The sequence below is a fragment of the Gobio gobio genome (genome assembly GCF_949357685.1).
Source record: "Gobio gobio genome assembly, chromosome: 25".
Taxonomy (NCBI): Eukaryota; Metazoa; Chordata; class Actinopteri; order Cypriniformes; family Gobionidae; genus Gobio; species Gobio gobio.
Genome location: NC_137121.1, coordinates 19,735,685 through 19,755,012, shown reverse-complemented (window position 1 = coordinate 19,755,012; position 19,328 = coordinate 19,735,685). Strand labels below are relative to the sequence as shown.

Genomic DNA, 19,328 nt, shown 5'->3' with positions numbered 1-19,328 from the left:
GAACAGATAAAGAGTCTCATACTGAGTCATAAACGAGAAATGGCCGCTCTAGTGTTCACTATTGCTCACCTGAACAGCAGAAGTGTACTGCTCCAGTCTGTTTCCAATCTTGCAAACTAATGGAGTGTGTGACGTCTTAACCGGACTAGTGTAAATAAAAAAACAGTATCAACTCAGTATACCCAGACCCCACTATGTGTTCAACTGTTGAGCAAACACATACGATAACATTACTTCTTACCTTTTTAGAGCAGATTTGTTCAGAAATTCAGCTTTCTCGCCAATCTGTCAGACAAATTAAACAAATATTCATATATAGTATAAAGTGTATCACATTGTGTATCACTTGAATACGTCAGAGAGCCACTGACTTTTGCAGAGGCGCCCTTTGGAGCGATGAATGGTGCTTTGATCCCTTCTTTCGACTCCTCTTTCTGTTTCTTTTTCTCGGCTGCCTCTGCTCTCCTTCGCTCAATCTCTTCCTTCATCTTCCTCCTCTCTTCCTGTTCATTTTAGTGGAGAGAAGAAGACAAGGGCCACATTATACTTACCACAAAGAAGTGTATAATGGGCCGTTAACACAGAATATGTTTTTGTATTCAATTTTGCTACTTTTTAATACCTGTTTTTATATTGTCCAATGGCCCCTTAAGCCCAAAGTATACTTCAGTTTTTATGCATACGCTATTGTCCACATGATGCAAATTTCATCACCAGCATAGTAAACGCATACTGTACTTGTGCAGCCATCGCACATCCTGATTTTGCAGAGTTAGATGTGTTCCTGGGTAAACATATTTTGTTGATCCTGGAACAACATTCCTGTCTGAAATTTTAGTCCTAACCCAACCCATAAGTTATCCGTAAAATGATAGGCGAATGTTGATGCTCCTACCTAACCCTGGTTGTAAGCCTAAACTTGACATAAACTGTAAACTCTTGACATTTCAAATCTGATTGGTTGATTCGAATTTTGTTTCAGGATCAACAAAGATGATGATCCAGGAACATGTTGTACTTGGTGAAATCAGGTTCTGTGCAGTCATCACATTGAATTGCTCGCTGTTTCACTGGCGAAAAATAAACTGATGAGATAGATCGACAACAAACTACTGGAGATGGCAGCAACAATAGACGCGTTTGCACGCACTATTAAATAGGGGTGAGCATCACAACGATACGATACACGATACATGGCTCACAATACTGATAATATCGCAATTCTGTGATAATCAATATATTGTTAGATAATCCTTTAATGATGCATCAAGATATCTGTCTAATTATAAAAACAGAATGCCTGTGAAAAGGTTAAAGGGATTGTTCCCAAAAATGAAAATTAGCCCATAATTTTTACTCACCCCTAAGTCATCCTAGGTGTATATGACATTCTTCTTTCAGACGAATAAAATCAGAGTTATATTACAAAAGTCCAGGCTAATCCAAGCATTAGAATTTGATTCATAGTTGCTCTTTTTTTTAAGTCCACAAAAAGTGCATCTGCCCATCAAATAACGTGCTCCACGCGGCTCCGGGGTGTTAATAAAGGCCTTCTGAAGCGAATCGACGCGTTTGTGTAAGAAAAATATTTTTAAAACTTTATCAAGTAAACTTTCGACTGACCGCCTTCCATGGAAAAGTGTTGAATGTTGAAAGTGAAACTCAAGACGCGTACGTGACGTCATGACGAGCGTACCTGGTCGCGTTAGTCTTTCGATCGGCAGGATAACTTTCAACAATTTTTCCATAAATTTAACAGGGAAGGAGGCCGGTATATTCAAAGTCCCTTTAAAGCAGGTCATTTGACTCGGTGGCCATCTTTGAAACTCCTCTCAGTCATGCAAGTGCATCTCTTTGAATGGGGAAAAGAAACCACCAATGAAATCTGACAACAACTGTCTCAAAAATTTTGTTTCTAAACGCTCAAATCATTTTTCATGCTGGACCATTTAATGCACATGCAGTGCAGATCCAGTGACGCATTGACTTTACCTATTTGGCTTTTTTTATTTAAAAGACATGGCTTATTCTGCCATATTGCGCATTGCACTTTCTCCCATTCATAGTAATATGATTGCACCATCTTTGTATATCTAAAGTCTTTGGTATAATTTGATAGCCTATGTGTTTGACAGTGCATGTACACTAAAAACCGGAGTATACTTTGGGGTTTTAGTCTGCTTAGTGTTAGATTTTTAATTCTGGCACGTTTGATGCACTCAAATTCACATAAATTTTTTTTTACCAGGTAGTATGAATGGATTAGCCTATAAATCTAGAGGCACCCTAGCGGCAGCAAATCTAATTTGCAGCCAGGGTCGACTAGCAACTCTCCGTTGGCTTGCGAGCTTGAAAAAAAACAAACTCTGGTCAGGCCAATCACATCGTGTATAGAGTCGGTGGGCGGGCTTAACATAATGACGGCAGAGTTGCAGCGGTTCCGCGTGCTACTTGTAAACAAAGAAGCTGGCGAACAGCGATTCTTTTGAATCGGCTTTGGCTGCGACTCTGGAGTTAAGCTTTTCTTTGAGAAAATAACAAAGAATGGCACTGAAGTCATTCTTAAGAAAGGAAGATGTGTTCAGAGTTTTGCCGACCGGATACGCTAAAAGTTTAATCTATCAACTAGCTTTGCTTCACCTTCTTCATTGCTCTGGTTGGTTGTAGCGCTATCCTATTGCGTGCAGAGGGAATTTGAAAGACAACCGTTTATCCCGCCCCTCGGATTGAGCCCTGCCAATGGTGTGTTCCCAGACCCAACACCTTGATGGATTGATAGGAGTAGCATACCAAAGAATTTGTATATGCTTTTATGCTAATATTACCCAAAATCTTTTGCACTACGGCAGGTTATGCATTAGTATGAAGTTAACTAAATACTGAATAAATACTTAAAATGACATACCCACCAGCAGCACAGTACTTTAAGTTAGCAGAATTAATATGCACATCAGCCATATTTGACTTTTTTCTACCTCCTCTTTGGCTTTCTTTTCAGCCAGCTGCTGTTTCTTCTGCTTCTCCTCCTCATCCAGAATCTTCTTCCTCTCCTCCCTCTTCTTCTTCAGCTCCTCCAGCTCGACCTCGGCCATTTGCTGTTTCTGCTTCATCTTCTCCAGCACCTCGCTGTCCGTCTCGTTCCGCCGGCGCTTCAGCTCCTGCAGCTTGCGTTCTGCCTCCAGCTTGGCAATGGGATCCTGCTTCTCAGTTTCAGGAGAACGCAAGCTGGTTGGACTAAATTGTGAAGAAAAAATTACTTTATACTTATTGTGGTTCCCCAAAAAATTGTGAAATGACAAATGAATCTCTCTGTGCCTTAGTGTCTTTTCTAGTTTCTTGGCTTTGGCTGTGCTTTCAGCTACATCTTGCGGCTTTGTTGACACTTTCAGCTGTGAATGAAGAAATAATGAATTTTATTGTTTTTTCTCAGGTTGAGCTGTCCTTCTGTCAAACTCAAACAACCTGGTACAGCTGCGATGCTATTTGAACCATTAACTTACTCTGTCACGTAAAAAGGAAGGCTTTGGCTTTTCCTCCACAACCTAAAGAGAGACAAAAACAGGCACCTTAATTTCAGTCATTAGCTTGAACAAGTAATTTTTCTAGCATAGCAATCAGTGTATATTGCATGGAGAATTGACCACACTGCATGCAAATTACACAGCACAAATAGAGCAACACTAGGCAGTCTTGACACAAAAATTGCTGTTTCAGAACTGCATATACATGTATAAAGCAAAGTGATATGTGGTTGCAAACGGGTTCATGTTAGGAAAACATGTCCAGGTGACATTTCACCACAAAATCAAAAGGATTTTGTTAGCTTATTTTTAGGACTGTTAATATTTGAAAGAATGAAAAATCCTTCATAGGGGGTGAAATGACCTGGACATGTTCTTCACAGGTTTCATGAGATTCACACTGTGTCCATCCAGTCAAACCGAAAAGTGCATTAAAAGTGTGAGCTGTGCATACGTCTGTGATTTCTATGCATCACTCAGGGTAAGAGGTGAATACCTCCTCCTTCTTTGATTTGACTTTTTCTTCAAGTTTGGCCTTCGTTTTTTCAGCCTCTTTCTTCCATTTAGGCTTTTCCTCAACCTCTTTCTTCGGAGTCACAGGTTTCTCCTCAACCTTCTTCTTTGGTGTTGATGGTTTTTCTTCAACCTCCCTCTTCAGTTGTGGTTTCTCCTCTTCTTTCTTTGGGGTTTTGGCTTTCACCTCAACTTCCCTTAATGATTTATTTGGCGTTTCTTCAACAGCTACATGGGGTTTCTCTGGCTCTTTCATAGGTTTCTCACCCTCCTTCTTCTTTGGAGCTTCATCTTGAATTTGAACCTTCAACTCTACAAGTTTTTCTTCAGGTTCCTTTACATGTTCTTCTTTCTGCACTGGCTTTTCCTTCTCAATCTGTGGTGTAGCTGGCTCCACTATGACTTCCACCTCTATTTTGTCCTCTTTTGCTGGCTCATTTATTGATATCAGACTTTCAGATTCTACTTCTTTCTTTTCTAAATCTGCACTTGCTAAATCTGCATTTGTTTGTTCTTTAGGCTCTATATTTTCACTGACAGATTCTTCCTAAAAATATAACAAATAATTTCAAATAATTGCAGACAAATATTTCAATTCAAAGGCATTCACCATTTTCAACTTTTATGAACCTCATACCTCATTTGGTACCTCTGGTTCTTTGGGTTTCTCCTCCATGGATTCCTATAACAAATGAAACCACATTAAATGCAATGCTGACCCTTCATAATAAGATGGAATGACAGCAAAAAATGTTGAGGAAATAACCTGTTCTCTGAGGTAGGACCTCCTTGGTCTGTCTTCCTCTTCTGGTTTGTCTATATTCTCAGAAGATTCTTTGGGTTCGTCTGCTGCCATGAATGACATTGGATCCTCCTTTACCGCAATAGTCTCCTCAACCTCCACGTTGCTTTCCTCTATCTTTTCCTCCTCTTTTATCTCTTCCCTTTCCTTCCAGGTATTGGTTTCTGTTGAAGGAACGTCATTTTGGGTGGTCTCTTGTTTGCTATTTCCATGACTTGGCTCGTCCTCTGTGGCGGTGGTGACAGTTTCATCCGTGATGGTGGGATCAAGTTCCTTCTGTCTCTCCAAAGCTTCCTTCATCCTTTTCTGTCTTCGCTCCTCTCTCTTGGCGATCCTGTCCAAGAGAGCCTGCTCATCTTCCTCAGCTGGAGCAGAAGTAGAGATCAATGAGGACGTCTCTGTACTGAAAACAACACCATTATCAGTGTAGCCAAGTGCTTTTGGAGTTATACAAATATTTTTGATTTTATATCAGGCTTTAGTTAGGGCCCGAGCACCGATGGTGTGAGGACCCTATTGGAATTGCTGTCTATTATTGTTCTTCACCAAAATTAATCGCATTTTTGAGAGCCTAAACATGCTCAAAAACTCATGACACTTTGCACACACGTCAAAAGTGGTGAAAATTTACGTCTGATATGAGTTTCAGAATTAGGCGTGGCAAAATGGCTCGATAGCCATTTTTTTTTAATTAATCAAAATTTTAATTAAGCGCTGTTCGCCTTTAGTTTCACATACAATTATGAAATTCGGTAGACACATGTAACAGCCCAATACGTACAAAAAGTCCCTGGGAGCAAAATCTGAAGACCCAACAGGAAGTGAAATATTTAGAATTTTCAATGCAAAATTTTTGCTATTTTTGCTATATCCAGACATTGTACTTTAACAAACTCCTCCTAGAGATTTTATCAGATAAGTATCATATTTGGTCAGTCTAATCTAAAGGCCTTTGCGATGTTCAGTTGCGAAGATCTTGATTTGTCACTGAAGGCGACCTGACAAAGTTTGATGTTTCGTTACTTGGGCATACAATGTCGGATCTGCCCCAAACTTCACGTGTGGCACATCGAAGTGTGGCACATCGTAATTACTTTGCCACATTTCTCCTATATTTACCCGCTTAAATGCATGTCACCCGCTATTCACTGTTTTCCTAAGGGCACCGGGTAACGGGACTTTCATCGCTGGACTTTCATCGCTGCTTGCAGCTTTAATTACGTTTATAATTAGGTTATTTTTTATTTTTTTATTTCAGGATTTAAAAAAAACACACAAAAATCACGTGCAATTTATATTTGTATATTTTTTTTATGTAGTACAGAGCCCCAAACATGACTTTTGGACAAAAATATATATGTCAAATATATATGTCATTCATTCCCACGTTTTAGTAAATCATGACCATGTTGTACTAATTTGTTCCCCACGTTTTGATTTAAGTAAAACAAAGAAACAAATTATTACACGGTGTCCATGATTTAGTAAAACAAGGAAACAAATTTCTAGCCACAATTTAACTAAAACGAGGGAATTAATTAATAAAATGAGGGAATGAATTCTTAATTCATGGCCACAATATTTATATATATTTTTTCCAGCATGTGTAGGGCTTCATAATACGACAGCTTTTTGTGAACAAAATGCATTAAATAAATGGTTTTGGATGGATCTACCTGTTTGTTTCTGTTGAATTGTTACCCAACTCATCATTTTCCATATTGCGCAGGCGTTCCTGGCGAGCTCGTCTCCGACGTTCCCGGGCCGCTTCCTCATCATCATCAGGAGAGTTCATCCTGTAAAGACAGTGGGACGCAGACATGTGAGTTAAGACTCTCATTCTTCAGTATGAATGCAGACAGACAATACTGACAGATATATGAATGCTGTTTGGCTCAACAGCAAATAAACATCACCCTGAAGAGTCAATAATGATTATACAACCAAATGTGAGCTTGAATCTACAGTCTACTAAAAAATATGATCCGATTTTTAAGCTAAAATAGAAATGAATTTGAGTCATATGTGCATAAAAAGCATTTATGCAGAAAATGTACTTCTATCTAGTTAAAATGTATTGTTATTATTATTAAATTATTTATATTTAATACTTTTATTAATTAATACACTTAAAAATACTATTTAAATTAAAATGTATTATTTAATTATATATTTTTATTTTAATCACTTTTAATTACCGAAAAAAAATATTTAAAATATTTTTTGAAAGTAAAAAGTATAAATTACCATATCTATATTATCTTCAACAAAGCAATATACAGTGCATCCGGAAAGTATTCACAGCGCTTCACTTTTTCCACATTTTATGTTACAGCCTTTTGCATTCCAAAATGGATTAAATTCATATTTTTTTCCCCTCAATTCTACAAACAATAATGACAACGTAAAAAAAAGTTTGTTTGAAATCTTTGCAAATTTATTACAAATAAAAAACGAAAAAATCACAGATTCACAAGTATTCACAGCCTTTGCCATGACAATCAAAATTGAGCTCAGGTGCATCCTGTTTCCACTGATCATCCTTGAGATTTTTCTATAACTTGATTGGAGTCCACCTGTGGAAAATTCAGTTGATTGGACATGATTTGGAAAGGCACACACCTGTCTATAAGGTCCCACAGTTAACAGTGCATGTCAGAGCACAAACCAAGCCATGAACTCCAAGAAATTGTCTGTTGACCTCCAAGACAGGCTTGTATCGAGGCACAGATCGGGGGAAGGGTACAGAACAATTCCTGCAGCATTAAAGCTCCCAATGAACACAGTGGCCTCCATCATCCACCAGGCCTCTTCCTAGAGCTGGCCGCCTGGCCAAACTGAGCGTTTGGGGGAGAAGGGCCTTAGTCAGGGAGATGACCAAGAACCCGATGGTTACTCTGACAGAGCTCCAGCGTTTCTCTGTGGAGAGAGGCGAACCTTCCAGAAGAACAACCATCTCTGCAGAAAAGAATGAGAGAAACTGCCCAAAAAATAGGTGTGCCAAGCTTGTAGCATCATAACTCAAAAAGACTTGAGGCTGTAATTGGTGCCAAAGGTGCTTCAACAAAGTATTGAGCAAAGGCTGTGAATACTTATGTACATGTGATTTTTTTTTATTTTTTATAAATGTGCAAAGATTTCAAACAAACTTCTTTCACGTTGTAATTATAGGGTATTATTTGTAGAAAATAAAAATATATGAATTTAATCCATTTTGGAATAAGGCTGTAACATAACAAAATGTGGAAAAAGTGAAACGCTGTGAATACCTCCCGGATGCACTGTATGTACTTTTACAATAAAGTACTGTTTGTAAATACAAAATACAAGTAATTTCATAATTTATTATGAAAAAAAAAATAGAATTGTAATTTTTAATTCATCATATGGCCTTCATCATCTAGCATCTTCTAAATGTTCTTCAATATACAATATTTATTATATTCATATACAGCATTTAAATAGTATAACTATGTTACATATAAAAAAACGGCAATGCAATGCCAGTACAAATGCACATGCCAATGCATATACATTTTTTGTTGTACCATTTTTAAGACCCGGAGATTCATATAAACAGTTTCTTGTGTTTATTTATGTTTGGTTTACCAGCTTGCTTAAGATACCGGTCAGACCCGAAAACCTCAACTGTAATGAAATCTTTGAGGCATGGGAGTATACAGAGAGAGGTTTGGACTGCAATCTGAGGGGAAAGCTATGTTAGCATCCTAGCGTCATGGTAAATTAGCCAGATTGTAAACTTAGATGCCAAATGTGCTTTTTCCCCTTAGAGTTGCCTCATTGTCGGTCTCAGATGTTGCACCCACTCTCAAAAAAACTTAAATTCTCCCTCTTACTGCTGAAGTTGAGTGAGTCCAGCCTGGCTTGAGTTTGTCATGGCATCTTGGTGTTTATAAGGCAGTGAGAGCAATTAAAAAATGACCAATTGATGGAGGATGGGTTTGATTTTTTTTTTTTTCCTTCTCCTCTTCACTTCCCTTCCCAATCATTTGCAGATGTTGTAGATGGTAGAGAGAAACCCATAACAGGGACAGCAATTTTGTTTCTCCGTCTCGAGACCAAAAGCGGAAATCCGAAACTATCCGATCCTCTCAGGGAGTTCCATTTGAAAAAGGTCATCCAAAAAGACAGTCAGATGGAGTATCTGTGATTTTCTTGGAAGAATACAGTATGTCTTCTGTAAGAAGTGTTTCTGGATGAATACAATAGCTTTCAGACCTCCAGTGCTGCAGATGAAATGCAATGAGAGATGGAGGGAGAAAGCTCACACTCCTGACAGATACTGAAACATTATGGCTGAATCTTGGAATAAAAGCAGCAGTCAAAACATTCCAAAGTCTGTGGAGTTTCCTGAACCTGCTGCAGGGACATCGTATTGACAACCCTGTAAAAGGCAGGGCTGTTTCCCTACTATAGAATGACCATTATGTGACCTTCACCTTTATACATCCTCTAAATATGCATCAATGATTGATTGGTAAAGTGTTAAGTCAAAGAACTGATACAATAGTGTGAAATTATTTGTTGGCCCTGGCATTGTGGCACAAAAGGAATGAAGAATGAATCCATATAATTCATACTGTATATGAATTAGAAGCCACACACCATTCCTTGACAGTCTAGTTGATACTTGGATGTTTGAAAATAAAATTTGACAGAATTATGATGCCATCGTTCTGAAGTGGTAATATTTGAATGAGCAAACACATTCAGAAAATATGCTGGCGCATCTGGTGAGCGTTTAATCAAGCACAAAGGATTTATTGGCGGTGCCATGAACACTTCCTTTGACACAAATATACGGGTTCTCTCCGTTGCTGTTTTGAACTGGAAACCATGACAGGCAGCTGGGATTTGGGGGAGTTTAGATTCTTTAGCATCAATAATTTTCATCGAGAATATTTCTTTTCCAGATATGATTCCAATAAAGTTTGTTTTCTCCACTACAAAGCCAGTGGATGTGGTAGAAATGCCTTGAGGTTTCTTTCTTGAGACTCATCCATCTCAATAAAGTTTTTCTCTGGGTCATTCCAGCACATATGCACTGAACAATTTCTAAGACCAGACTGAAATATGACATTGTGCAGCAGAAGTGAAGGATTGTGCAGAAGAGAAATATATCGCCCTCATTCAGAGTTTAACATGCACACAAAAAATCTGAAAGTGTCAGAATTCATCATTTCTCCAGATGAAAGGCTTTTATTAAGAAAGCGTGGTGGGTTTGGCTTTGGTATCAACTGGATTTGAAAGTGATTTTTATCTAAGGTTTGATCTCCTTTTTACAACTGATTGTTGCCACAATGAAGCTTAAAAGTTTTTATTTTTTATGTATGTGTAATTTTTTACACATTGAGCACATTTAATGAGCTGAGACCATCGGGTCAAAGACAAATAAGAGCATCTACGATAATGAAAAGGAAAAATCTTTTAAAACATGCCAGGTTCTAAGAAATGATCGTATTCACGTTTGTTTGATATAGTTTTAACCATTTTTTAGAATTTAGAATTAGAATGTTTTTAAATATATTTTTCTAGGTAGAAAGTATTTTTTAGAAATGTAATGAAATGCTAATTCAGAAATATCATTGTGTTTTTGAAGAGTAACACCACACAAATAAGGTCATCATAAAAGGTCACATTTTTTATTATACATTAAAAAAAGTGTATATATACTGTATATTCATGCCACACCTGAGCTGCAGTAAACAATCTGTAAATATATCTAAAACCCAATTTAACTTCTGAAAAAAAAAAAAAAATCATGGCCGTTGTAGCCTAAACCTAAGTTTAGGCTGTATTTCTAAAATATTTATTTCTAAAATTACTTTTTGTAATGTCTATTTGATGCTTTTTTCATTTAACACAATAATACTAAAAGCGATCTTTTTGGGGTAATTTCTAAGCCATATTTGATATGTGATTAATTTGCGATTCATTCGATTATTTAATCTGCACAATCGGTTTGACAGCACAAATAAATAAATATATATATATTAAAATTCTAATTAATTGCACATTAATCGCATATCAAATTTGGCTTTGAAATTACCCAAAAAATGTCATTTTAAAGTCATTATTGTTTAAATTAGAAAATAAAACAATCAAATAAACATTACAAAAAGTAGCTTTATATATATATATATATATATATATATATATATATATATATATATATATATATATATATATATATATATATATATATATATATATATATATATATATATATATATATATATATATATATATATATATAAGAAATGTCATGTATTTTTAATAAATTAAAATAAATCAATGGAGAGTCTTTTTCTACTTTATCTGAATATTTATCGCAAAGACTTGTATAAAAAGAAAAAATCTCGCTGTAAACACTGTAATCTTCTAGACCCTAAATATTGCAAATGCAGAAACAGAAAACATGGAAAATGTGAGACTAACTGTGTATGTTATCATTAGAGCATCTTCCGCAGCCTTGCCAAGGACACCGTCCATTAACCACAATTACAAACAATGCAAAACTGTTCATTCCAAGCTATGCTAAAATATGATCAAATGTGTTGACAGTCATGTGTAACATTAGTACTGTTCTCTGGAATGAGTATTACCCCTCACAAAGAGCAGCAAAGCATCTGTCATCTCCAATAGTACACATCTGCGGATCAGTCCTTAAATGGAACTCTGGACAGTGGGAGTTATAGACGGATGGAGAAACTGCAGTTCTCAGTCTATGAGTGGGCCAAGTCATCTTGAACTATAAACACTCTGAACAAACCTGGCCTGCCAAACCCACACCGCACATTACCCATGATAATACAAACTTTGGTAACACTTTAGTTTAGGGTCAAATTCTCTTTATTAACTATTTGCTTATTAGCATGCATATTACTAGGATATTGGATGTTTATTGGTACTTATAAAACACATATTAATGCCTTATTATGCATGACCATATTCTACATCCCTTAATACCTAAACTTAACAACTACCATACTAACTATCAATAAGCAGTAATTAGGAGTTTATTGAGGCAAAGGTTGTAGTTAATAGTTAGTTAATAGTGAGAATTGGACTCTAAATTGTGAAACTTTTTATGTATTTCAAGAATTAATATGAAGAGAATTAAGTTTCGCAGGCCTTTAAATTACCATCTGAAATGTGCATACTTTTCATATTACACAAGAACGTTGATGTTTGCTGCTGGATAGGACTTTAAGTGGTTCCTGAAATAAAGACGGATTTCCACATAAGGCTTGCACATGAAACAGATGCACATGAATCAATCTAATCTGGTTTAAACAAACCTAGCGTAAACACAGAATAATTGACATTTATTGTGTACAAAAAAAACTATAATGCAATAGCATGCCATTTCTCTTTTAGTCTGCTGCATTGTATCAACTAAAAGCAACATGGAATTATTGTATTTAAAGTCTTACACCGATAATTTGGCCAATTTTACAAAATGCATATAAAAAATGCTAATATTTTATATTATACATTTTATAATAAAAAATATATATTTTCTTTGCATTAACTAACATTAACTTCAATGAGCCATGCATACAGTATTTATTAATCTTTGTTAATGTTGGTTAATAAAAATACAACTCTTCATTGTTAGTTTGTTATCTCAAGTCCATGAAATAATATTAAAAAATACAATTTCTATTTAAATGTTCATGAACATTGAACATTAACTAAGATTAATAAATGCTTTATAAGCATTTTTCATCGTTAGTTTATGTTAACTAATGTAAACAAATGAAACCTTTTTGTAAAGTGTTACCAAAATGACTATAACAAATGTATTTTTATTTAAATCAGCATAAATTAGGTAGTAAAACAAACAATTTTTTTATTTATTTATAATTTTTAATAATATATCATTACTTCATTTTACAGTAATGATAATGAGATTTAATCTAATATTTTGCATTACAACAATTATAATCAGAAAAAAATATGCTTAATTTTCTTAAATATAATATATAATTTCTTTATCTTAGGTTTTGCAGTAAAACTTTGAACTAACTAGTGTACATCCCACCTGCCAGTCAAACCATACTTTGTCCAAAAGAAACCATTGAGCTCTTAAAAATATCTCTCCAATGTGCATCTGTCTAAAATCAGATATTATCTGGATTTACTCTACCGACCCGTCAACTGTAGCAAAGCACCGTAAACATAGGAAGACATTTACAAGCACGTCAACCTTTATAAGGAATAGAAAGGCGAGCAGAGGCACCGTTGTTTGGACCACGCAGACACAGGCCTTTCCAACTTGGCCAGAGTATTACAGACAGCACTCCTGTGGCTTAAAATAGTATTAAATTCATCATCAAGATGACAGTGATCTACATTTTATTGCATCATCTAAAAATGATGAATGATAATGAAATCGATTGACAGCAAATTCAAAGTTTCAAAATAATGAGGGAAAGACAGTGTGTCAATGAACACATGTAACTTACTTCTCTGCCTCCCTCTGCATTTCTTCTCGCTTTTGTCTCCGTAACTCTCTGCGACGTTCAAAATCAAAGTCCTCATCCATGATGATTCACACAGAGCTCTTTGGGTGCAAGCTGAGGGAGAGAAAGACAGTCAGACAGTGTGGGATTTATAAAGATTTTGAACTGTCCTGATCACTCTTAATTTAAAGACGCTCCCTGTCAGCTGTTTGGCTTATAACTCACCAGGACCACAACATTCCAGTTTCTTGATCTAATTTCCCTGAAGCAGCTACCAGCAAACTTTGCCACACATTCAACTTTTGCCACTAATGGAAATGATATTATAAATTGTCTTCCACTTTCTATTCGCTCACCTTTCTCCATTCATCAATTTATAAGCCATCTGCAGCGGCTTCACATAAAGTATGTACTGTATCTTATGTTTTAAATATATATATATACATTTTTTCATATACAATTTTCTGTCTTGATGTATAGAATTGACTGGTCTTCTGCCATTTTTGAGAGAATTTCATTAAAATAAATCATGCTTTTATGTTTTCTGATTGTATGCCCAACACAGCTGCTAAACAGAGGTAAAGAAGTGGCGAATGTCAGTTAAACAGTGCACATTCGTTTACATTCCCTGAAATAATGAAAACCAAAAATCCTAGCAGCTCCAAACAGAATTTGCGAAAATTAGGGGTGCATATCTAAGCGAATCCACCAATCTCCCACAATCCTTTGCACACAGTCCAATTGACGTTACACTTTGTAATGTAAACCACATAGAGATCTCAAACTGTCATTCGCATTGCATTAATAGATAGTCAGTTAATATAAAGATCTCAGGTCCTACTCGCCTGCTTTGTGCGGGCCTCAAACCCGGGTCGCTGGCATGGGAGGTGGGCGCTCTAACAAGGATGGTAAAGATTGCAGTCGCTAGTGCACCTCTTGAAATCAGGGGAGTGAGGTTTTACCTGCACAGCTCTCACTAGCTGGCCTCCATTACACTAACCCCCCCTAAACCTCGCTCCCATCCGGGTCACAGCACCAATGTAACCCTTCACATCCTACTTGTCCCGCTCTGTCCGAGCCTCGAACCGGCTCGCCAACATGGGAGGCGGGTGCGCTAACAAGGACGCTAAAGGACGCAGTCTCTAGTGTCAGTCGCTAGTGCGTCTCTTGAGATCAGGGGAGTGAGGTTTTATCTGCACAGCTGTCACTACGTTACACTCACCCCCCTAAACCTCACTCCCATCCGGGTCACGGCACCAATGTAACCCTTCACATTTTACTCGCCCGCTCTGTGTGGGCCTCGAACCAGGTCGCCAGCATGGGAGGCAGGCACGTAAACAAGGAAGCCAAAGACCGAAGTCTCTAGTGTCAGTCGCTAGTGTGCCTCTTGAGATCAGGGTCCCATCCGGGTCATGTCACCAATGTAACCTCTCAAGTCCTACTCGTCCCGCTCTGTGCGGGGCGCCGGCATGGGATGCTTTTTACTTCTGGAGACGGGAACAATTATTTTTTGTTGAGGGAAACGTAATGCTTACTGATGGTTGGACTACAAAGTGACATCATACCTGCACCACTCTATTCACTCGTAGGGGCAACTAATCAACTTTCGACTCAATTTTAAGAGCCACCCCCCCTGCCACATGCCATTCAAAGAAAGTATAGTAGATATACGGCAGACTGTCATTGGTAAGATATATCCATTTATTTTTAATTTAAAAATGATTTAATTTATTGTTATAAATTATTTAATTGCATTTTAAAACACAAATTAAAATGTATAACTTATTCCTTCATTTTATTTTTAAGTGTCACTCCTAGTCCTCTATAGTGTTGAAGCCTTTGAATTTGAATAAAGGGGGTTCAGGTTGGTAAGAGGGCACTTCAAGCATCCGTGACGGGGAACCTGCTCGAATAATTCTGTTAAGGATTTTATAGTCGTCTCTCTGCAAGACACCGGCCTCCATTTTATATTATAATACCTTTGCATCGATGTGGGAACAGTTAGGTTGGTGGTGTCACAAAGCCTGTTCTGTGTTCTTCTCTCCATATCACATGTGTGGATTGCTGGGCCAGACAGAAACCTCCCAGCAGGCTAGAGGTGAGTGGACTTTTTGGACGGCTGCTTCCACTGGAGCTGCAGGCGTGTTTGTTTTGGCTCTCCTCCAGAGCCAGAGGAACAAGGCTCTTGCACCAGTCCAAAGAGTCTCCATATGTGTATAAACTGAAAAAGTCCTATAATAGTGACCTCATGTGAGGGCTTTCTGGGTGATAGACGCATACGGCTTTCCTGAACCCTCTTAACCCCTGCCTACAACCCGTCACATCTGTCAACAGAAGGCTGATGTGCTTTGACCACTGGGTTGCTATTGCACCTACGCATAAGACAATATGTATGCAATTTCCTACATTTGCATTGAGCTTTTTGAATAACTTGATGTGTGAAAGTTTTAGTGACCACAGTGGTAGATCAGTGAATTGATCGAATTTCAATTGAACACTTTTCACCGCATTCATCAAATGCAACCAACACTTTTTCAACACTTTTGCCATGTTTTAAAATTTTAATTTGTGCAGTTGTCTTGTAAAGCGACCAGTAGACAAGAATTGGTCTATATAAACCTTGGTAGAAAGGCTATTTAATTGTTAAATTAAATGGTGAAAATGTTATGCATGAGTTTGCAGAAATTTAAGTCCCTGTAATCTTTCAGTAGGAAAATATTTAATTAAGTGGGGTCAAAGGAGAACTTGCCCCCGACTGAGCCTGGTTTCTCCCAAGGTTTTTTTTTTCTCCATTCTGTCACCTGATGGAGTTTGGGTTCCTTGCCACTGTCGCCTCTGGCTTGCTTAGTTCAACAATATTATTGATCTGACTGTACTGGCGCTGTTTTATGAGAACTGAACTGAGCTGGACAAGGATTTTATCTTTATAGATAAAATGAACTAATTTAATAATTGATGATCTTTACTGAATCAACACTGAACTGACTTCAGCTGAACAACCACCCAAATGCTATAGTGCTATATAAATAAAGGTGACTTGACTTTAGTTTACAAAATAACTTTATAATATTAGCTTTCTGTCATTACATCAAACAAAAATCTGAACAAAAATGTTACATTTTATTTATACATAAATCATTTTACATAACTAAAAATTGCACTGTTTATCAGCTTTAATGAAATGTAATTAGATTTTCAATCTAGTCTGAAACTTTTGAACCCCACTGCATCTCTGTTGCAGAATAATATTTTTTGTGATATATATTTGAAAGCATACTTCTGTTAGGACAAAACTTCAGGATCTAATGGAGACATTTAAGAATTCAGGAATTGTTATGCAAAATAGCATTAAAAAACTTAAAAAAATATTAAAGTTAATAAAAGCAAAAGGAATTTTCTTAGACCCAATTTCCACATCTTAAATGGGCTTTCAATAAAATTTGCCTGCCTATGCAGTAAAAAGATGATATTTTTGAAATGGGTGCTACTGACTAGAGAAAACAGAAAAAAAGCTGTTGTTTACCCTTTTGCCAAATAGGTAGGAAAAAACTTCAACACCAATAATGCACTGGGCTTGTTGCAGTCCATGGCTATTGCCATCAGTCTACTATGGATACAGCCAAATACTGTCTTGCTTTAGTAGGAAATACTTCTTAGCAAACTTTTAGTTATAATAGTGTCAGCTTGTATTGTTCTCGGGTGCATGAATTCACGAGGAGTAAACAGGAGTAAATTACTTTCCGTTTCGAGTGAAGAATCGAGGGGGCAAGAAGGACGTAAGCAGTGGCTAAAGGCTGCAAAGCTACGATGGAAAATATAAAAAACCTGATCTGTGTTTGTAGTGAACTTTTCAAACGGGATGACAATGAACACAGGCCAAACACAGGGGAAAAACTGAAAGAAACTGCTGTTCTATGACCTCCGCCCAATTCCCCAAAGCAAAAAGCTGTTGTGTTGCTGGTAAGAATTCTGATGCCATAGTGTACCATTTTTACCATAATGCTGTTTAAAGAGTAGACAAAGTACCATACAATTTTCAGTGATAAATTACAATAACTGTTGTTAATAACCCTCTGTCAATCCAACTGTCTGTGGGTGGGGATACAAAAATGTCGAAGTATAATCTCACAAAAGCCCTTAAACTGTTAAAAGTACATCATCCGGCAGACATTTGCTGACATATAAACGTGAATTTTTCACTACAGGTAATACACAGAATGACTAATTTTCATGCACTACTGACATTGTAACAATACAAAGCAGGTTGAAAATTGGCTTATACTTATTACAGAATGATACAGCAGGCATGTTTCACATTTCCCAGACTCCCTTTCACTGTCCAGTCTTCCTACCACAAGGTATCGTCGAGTCCACAAATCATTTCCACATGACAGAGACCGAGAACATATTCTAATTTACACATCTGTGACTGATTCCAGGTCCTGGGCAATTTTCCCTCTTCATGGTTTTCATTCTTTACCCACAGTGTGTTTGAATGCACTGTAGACTATACTATGACCAACATAATGCTTTTGCCCTAAAGTGCAAAAAAAAAACGTATGAAATGAATCTCACTAGAACTTTTACAGTACAGACTGACAATGATGTCCAAAAGCATTAAAAAGATTTATATACCGTATCTTAAGCTCGTAATGGAAGCCTGTGTGTCAGGAAGTCAGCATTCTGGAGCCAGAGCAACCACCCAGGTAAGAGTGGGTGAAGCCGTTTACAATGACATAACGAGCTGTCTTGTGGGTTTTCTATAAAGCTTTATTACGTGCGGACAGGACAAATGTGTGAAGCCAAAATACACATCAGGGTGGGATCTACGTCCTAGCCAAAACCAACGAGAGCTGTGCAAGATGCTGAAACGATTTTCTAGTCACTGTTAGAGTACCTGCTTTCCGTTTGATTTATTCACTTTATTCAGACCTGTAGCTATAAGTGCATGAGAAAGGATTATTACATTCGGATTTACCACGTACCTGTGCTATAGTTTCATCTCTCCCTTGCATCACTCTGTGGTCCCTTCTCATATAATAAAATAATTTCAACTGAAATTAAATTTGTATGTCCAATAATGTTTTATTCTTGTAAGTAGACAAGTAATAAGTAGGATAATGCTGCATCCTTCCCTTGCACTTTGTAACAAATCCTTCCCTCACGGGTCAAAATGACCCGAAGCCCTAAAAAATGTATTTGTCCAGAAAGCTTATTTCATTTTATTTTGGTAATATATTTTCTATTTTTTGGACATTTTTTTTTAAATTTACCTTTAAATTACTAGATTTGATCAATAAATAATAAATAAATAATAATTTAAGCACATTCTTCAAATTTTTTCAACTTAAATTCAAAATATAACTCACAATTTAATACATAACCCTTTTAATTTAGCTCAAAATATCTTACATTGGTAGCCTGACAAGCCAGACCCACATCAAGATGTTGGGTCTGGGAACACACCATTGGCAGAGCTCAATCCGAGAGGCGGGATAAACGGTTGTCTTTCAAATTCCCTCTGCACGCAATAGGATAGCGCTACAACCTACCAGAGCAACGGTACATTTGCTGCCGCTAGGGTGCGTCTAGATTTCTAGGCTATTACATTGGGTGTCTTTGCAGATGTCTTGTGGAAAAAAATATATAAATAATATGATTTTTCCTACACTCTTGCCACTAGATGGCCTTATAGCTTTACATAGAGCAAATGAGCTTTTTCGCTGGGTCCTAAAGTCAGTTTTTCTTTAGCATGCATTCAGATATGTAAACATTATAAAATAATTTTTTTGGTAAAGTAAAGGGTTTAGCATTTTTTTTCTCGCATTCCATTCATTCCTAAGGGGGTCAAATTGACCCGCGAGGGAAAGATAAGGGTTCAACTTTTTTTTTGATACCACAGACCTCAACATATACAGCATAATAAATATGAGGCAGCTGTATATTTTGATGTAAAAAGAGAAAACAGTATTAACTTCCCATTAGGTTGACACTTTATTTTAT

At 36.9% G+C, this 19,328-nt stretch overlaps 1 protein-coding gene across 2 annotated transcripts in view; it reads right to left on the bottom strand.

The window, feature by feature from the left end:
* Positions 1-19,328, bottom strand: part of cald1b (caldesmon 1b) — a 39,980-nt gene that overhangs the window by 8,397 nt on the left and 12,255 nt on the right. The window contains exons 2-11 of one of the 2 annotated variants that reach the window (XM_079808921.1): positions 13,329-13,439; positions 6,513-6,632; positions 4,801-5,239; positions 4,672-4,716; positions 4,018-4,581; positions 3,316-3,386; positions 2,976-3,234; positions 372-503; positions 242-285; positions 70-145 (exon numbers count right to left, since the gene is read on the bottom strand). In XM_079808921.1, the coding sequence (XP_079665047.1) occupies positions 70-145; positions 242-285; positions 372-503; positions 2,976-3,234; positions 3,316-3,386; positions 4,018-4,581; positions 4,672-4,716; positions 4,801-5,239; positions 6,513-6,632; positions 13,329-13,408 (1,830 nt within the window). In that variant the 5' untranslated portion in view covers positions 13,409-13,439. Of the gene's footprint in view, positions 1-69; positions 146-241; positions 286-371; positions 504-2,975; positions 3,235-3,315; positions 3,390-3,500; positions 3,543-4,017; positions 4,582-4,671; positions 4,717-4,800; positions 5,240-6,512; positions 6,633-13,328; positions 13,440-19,328 lie in introns of both variants that reach the window. The other variant, XM_079808922.1, reaches the window with a different exon arrangement.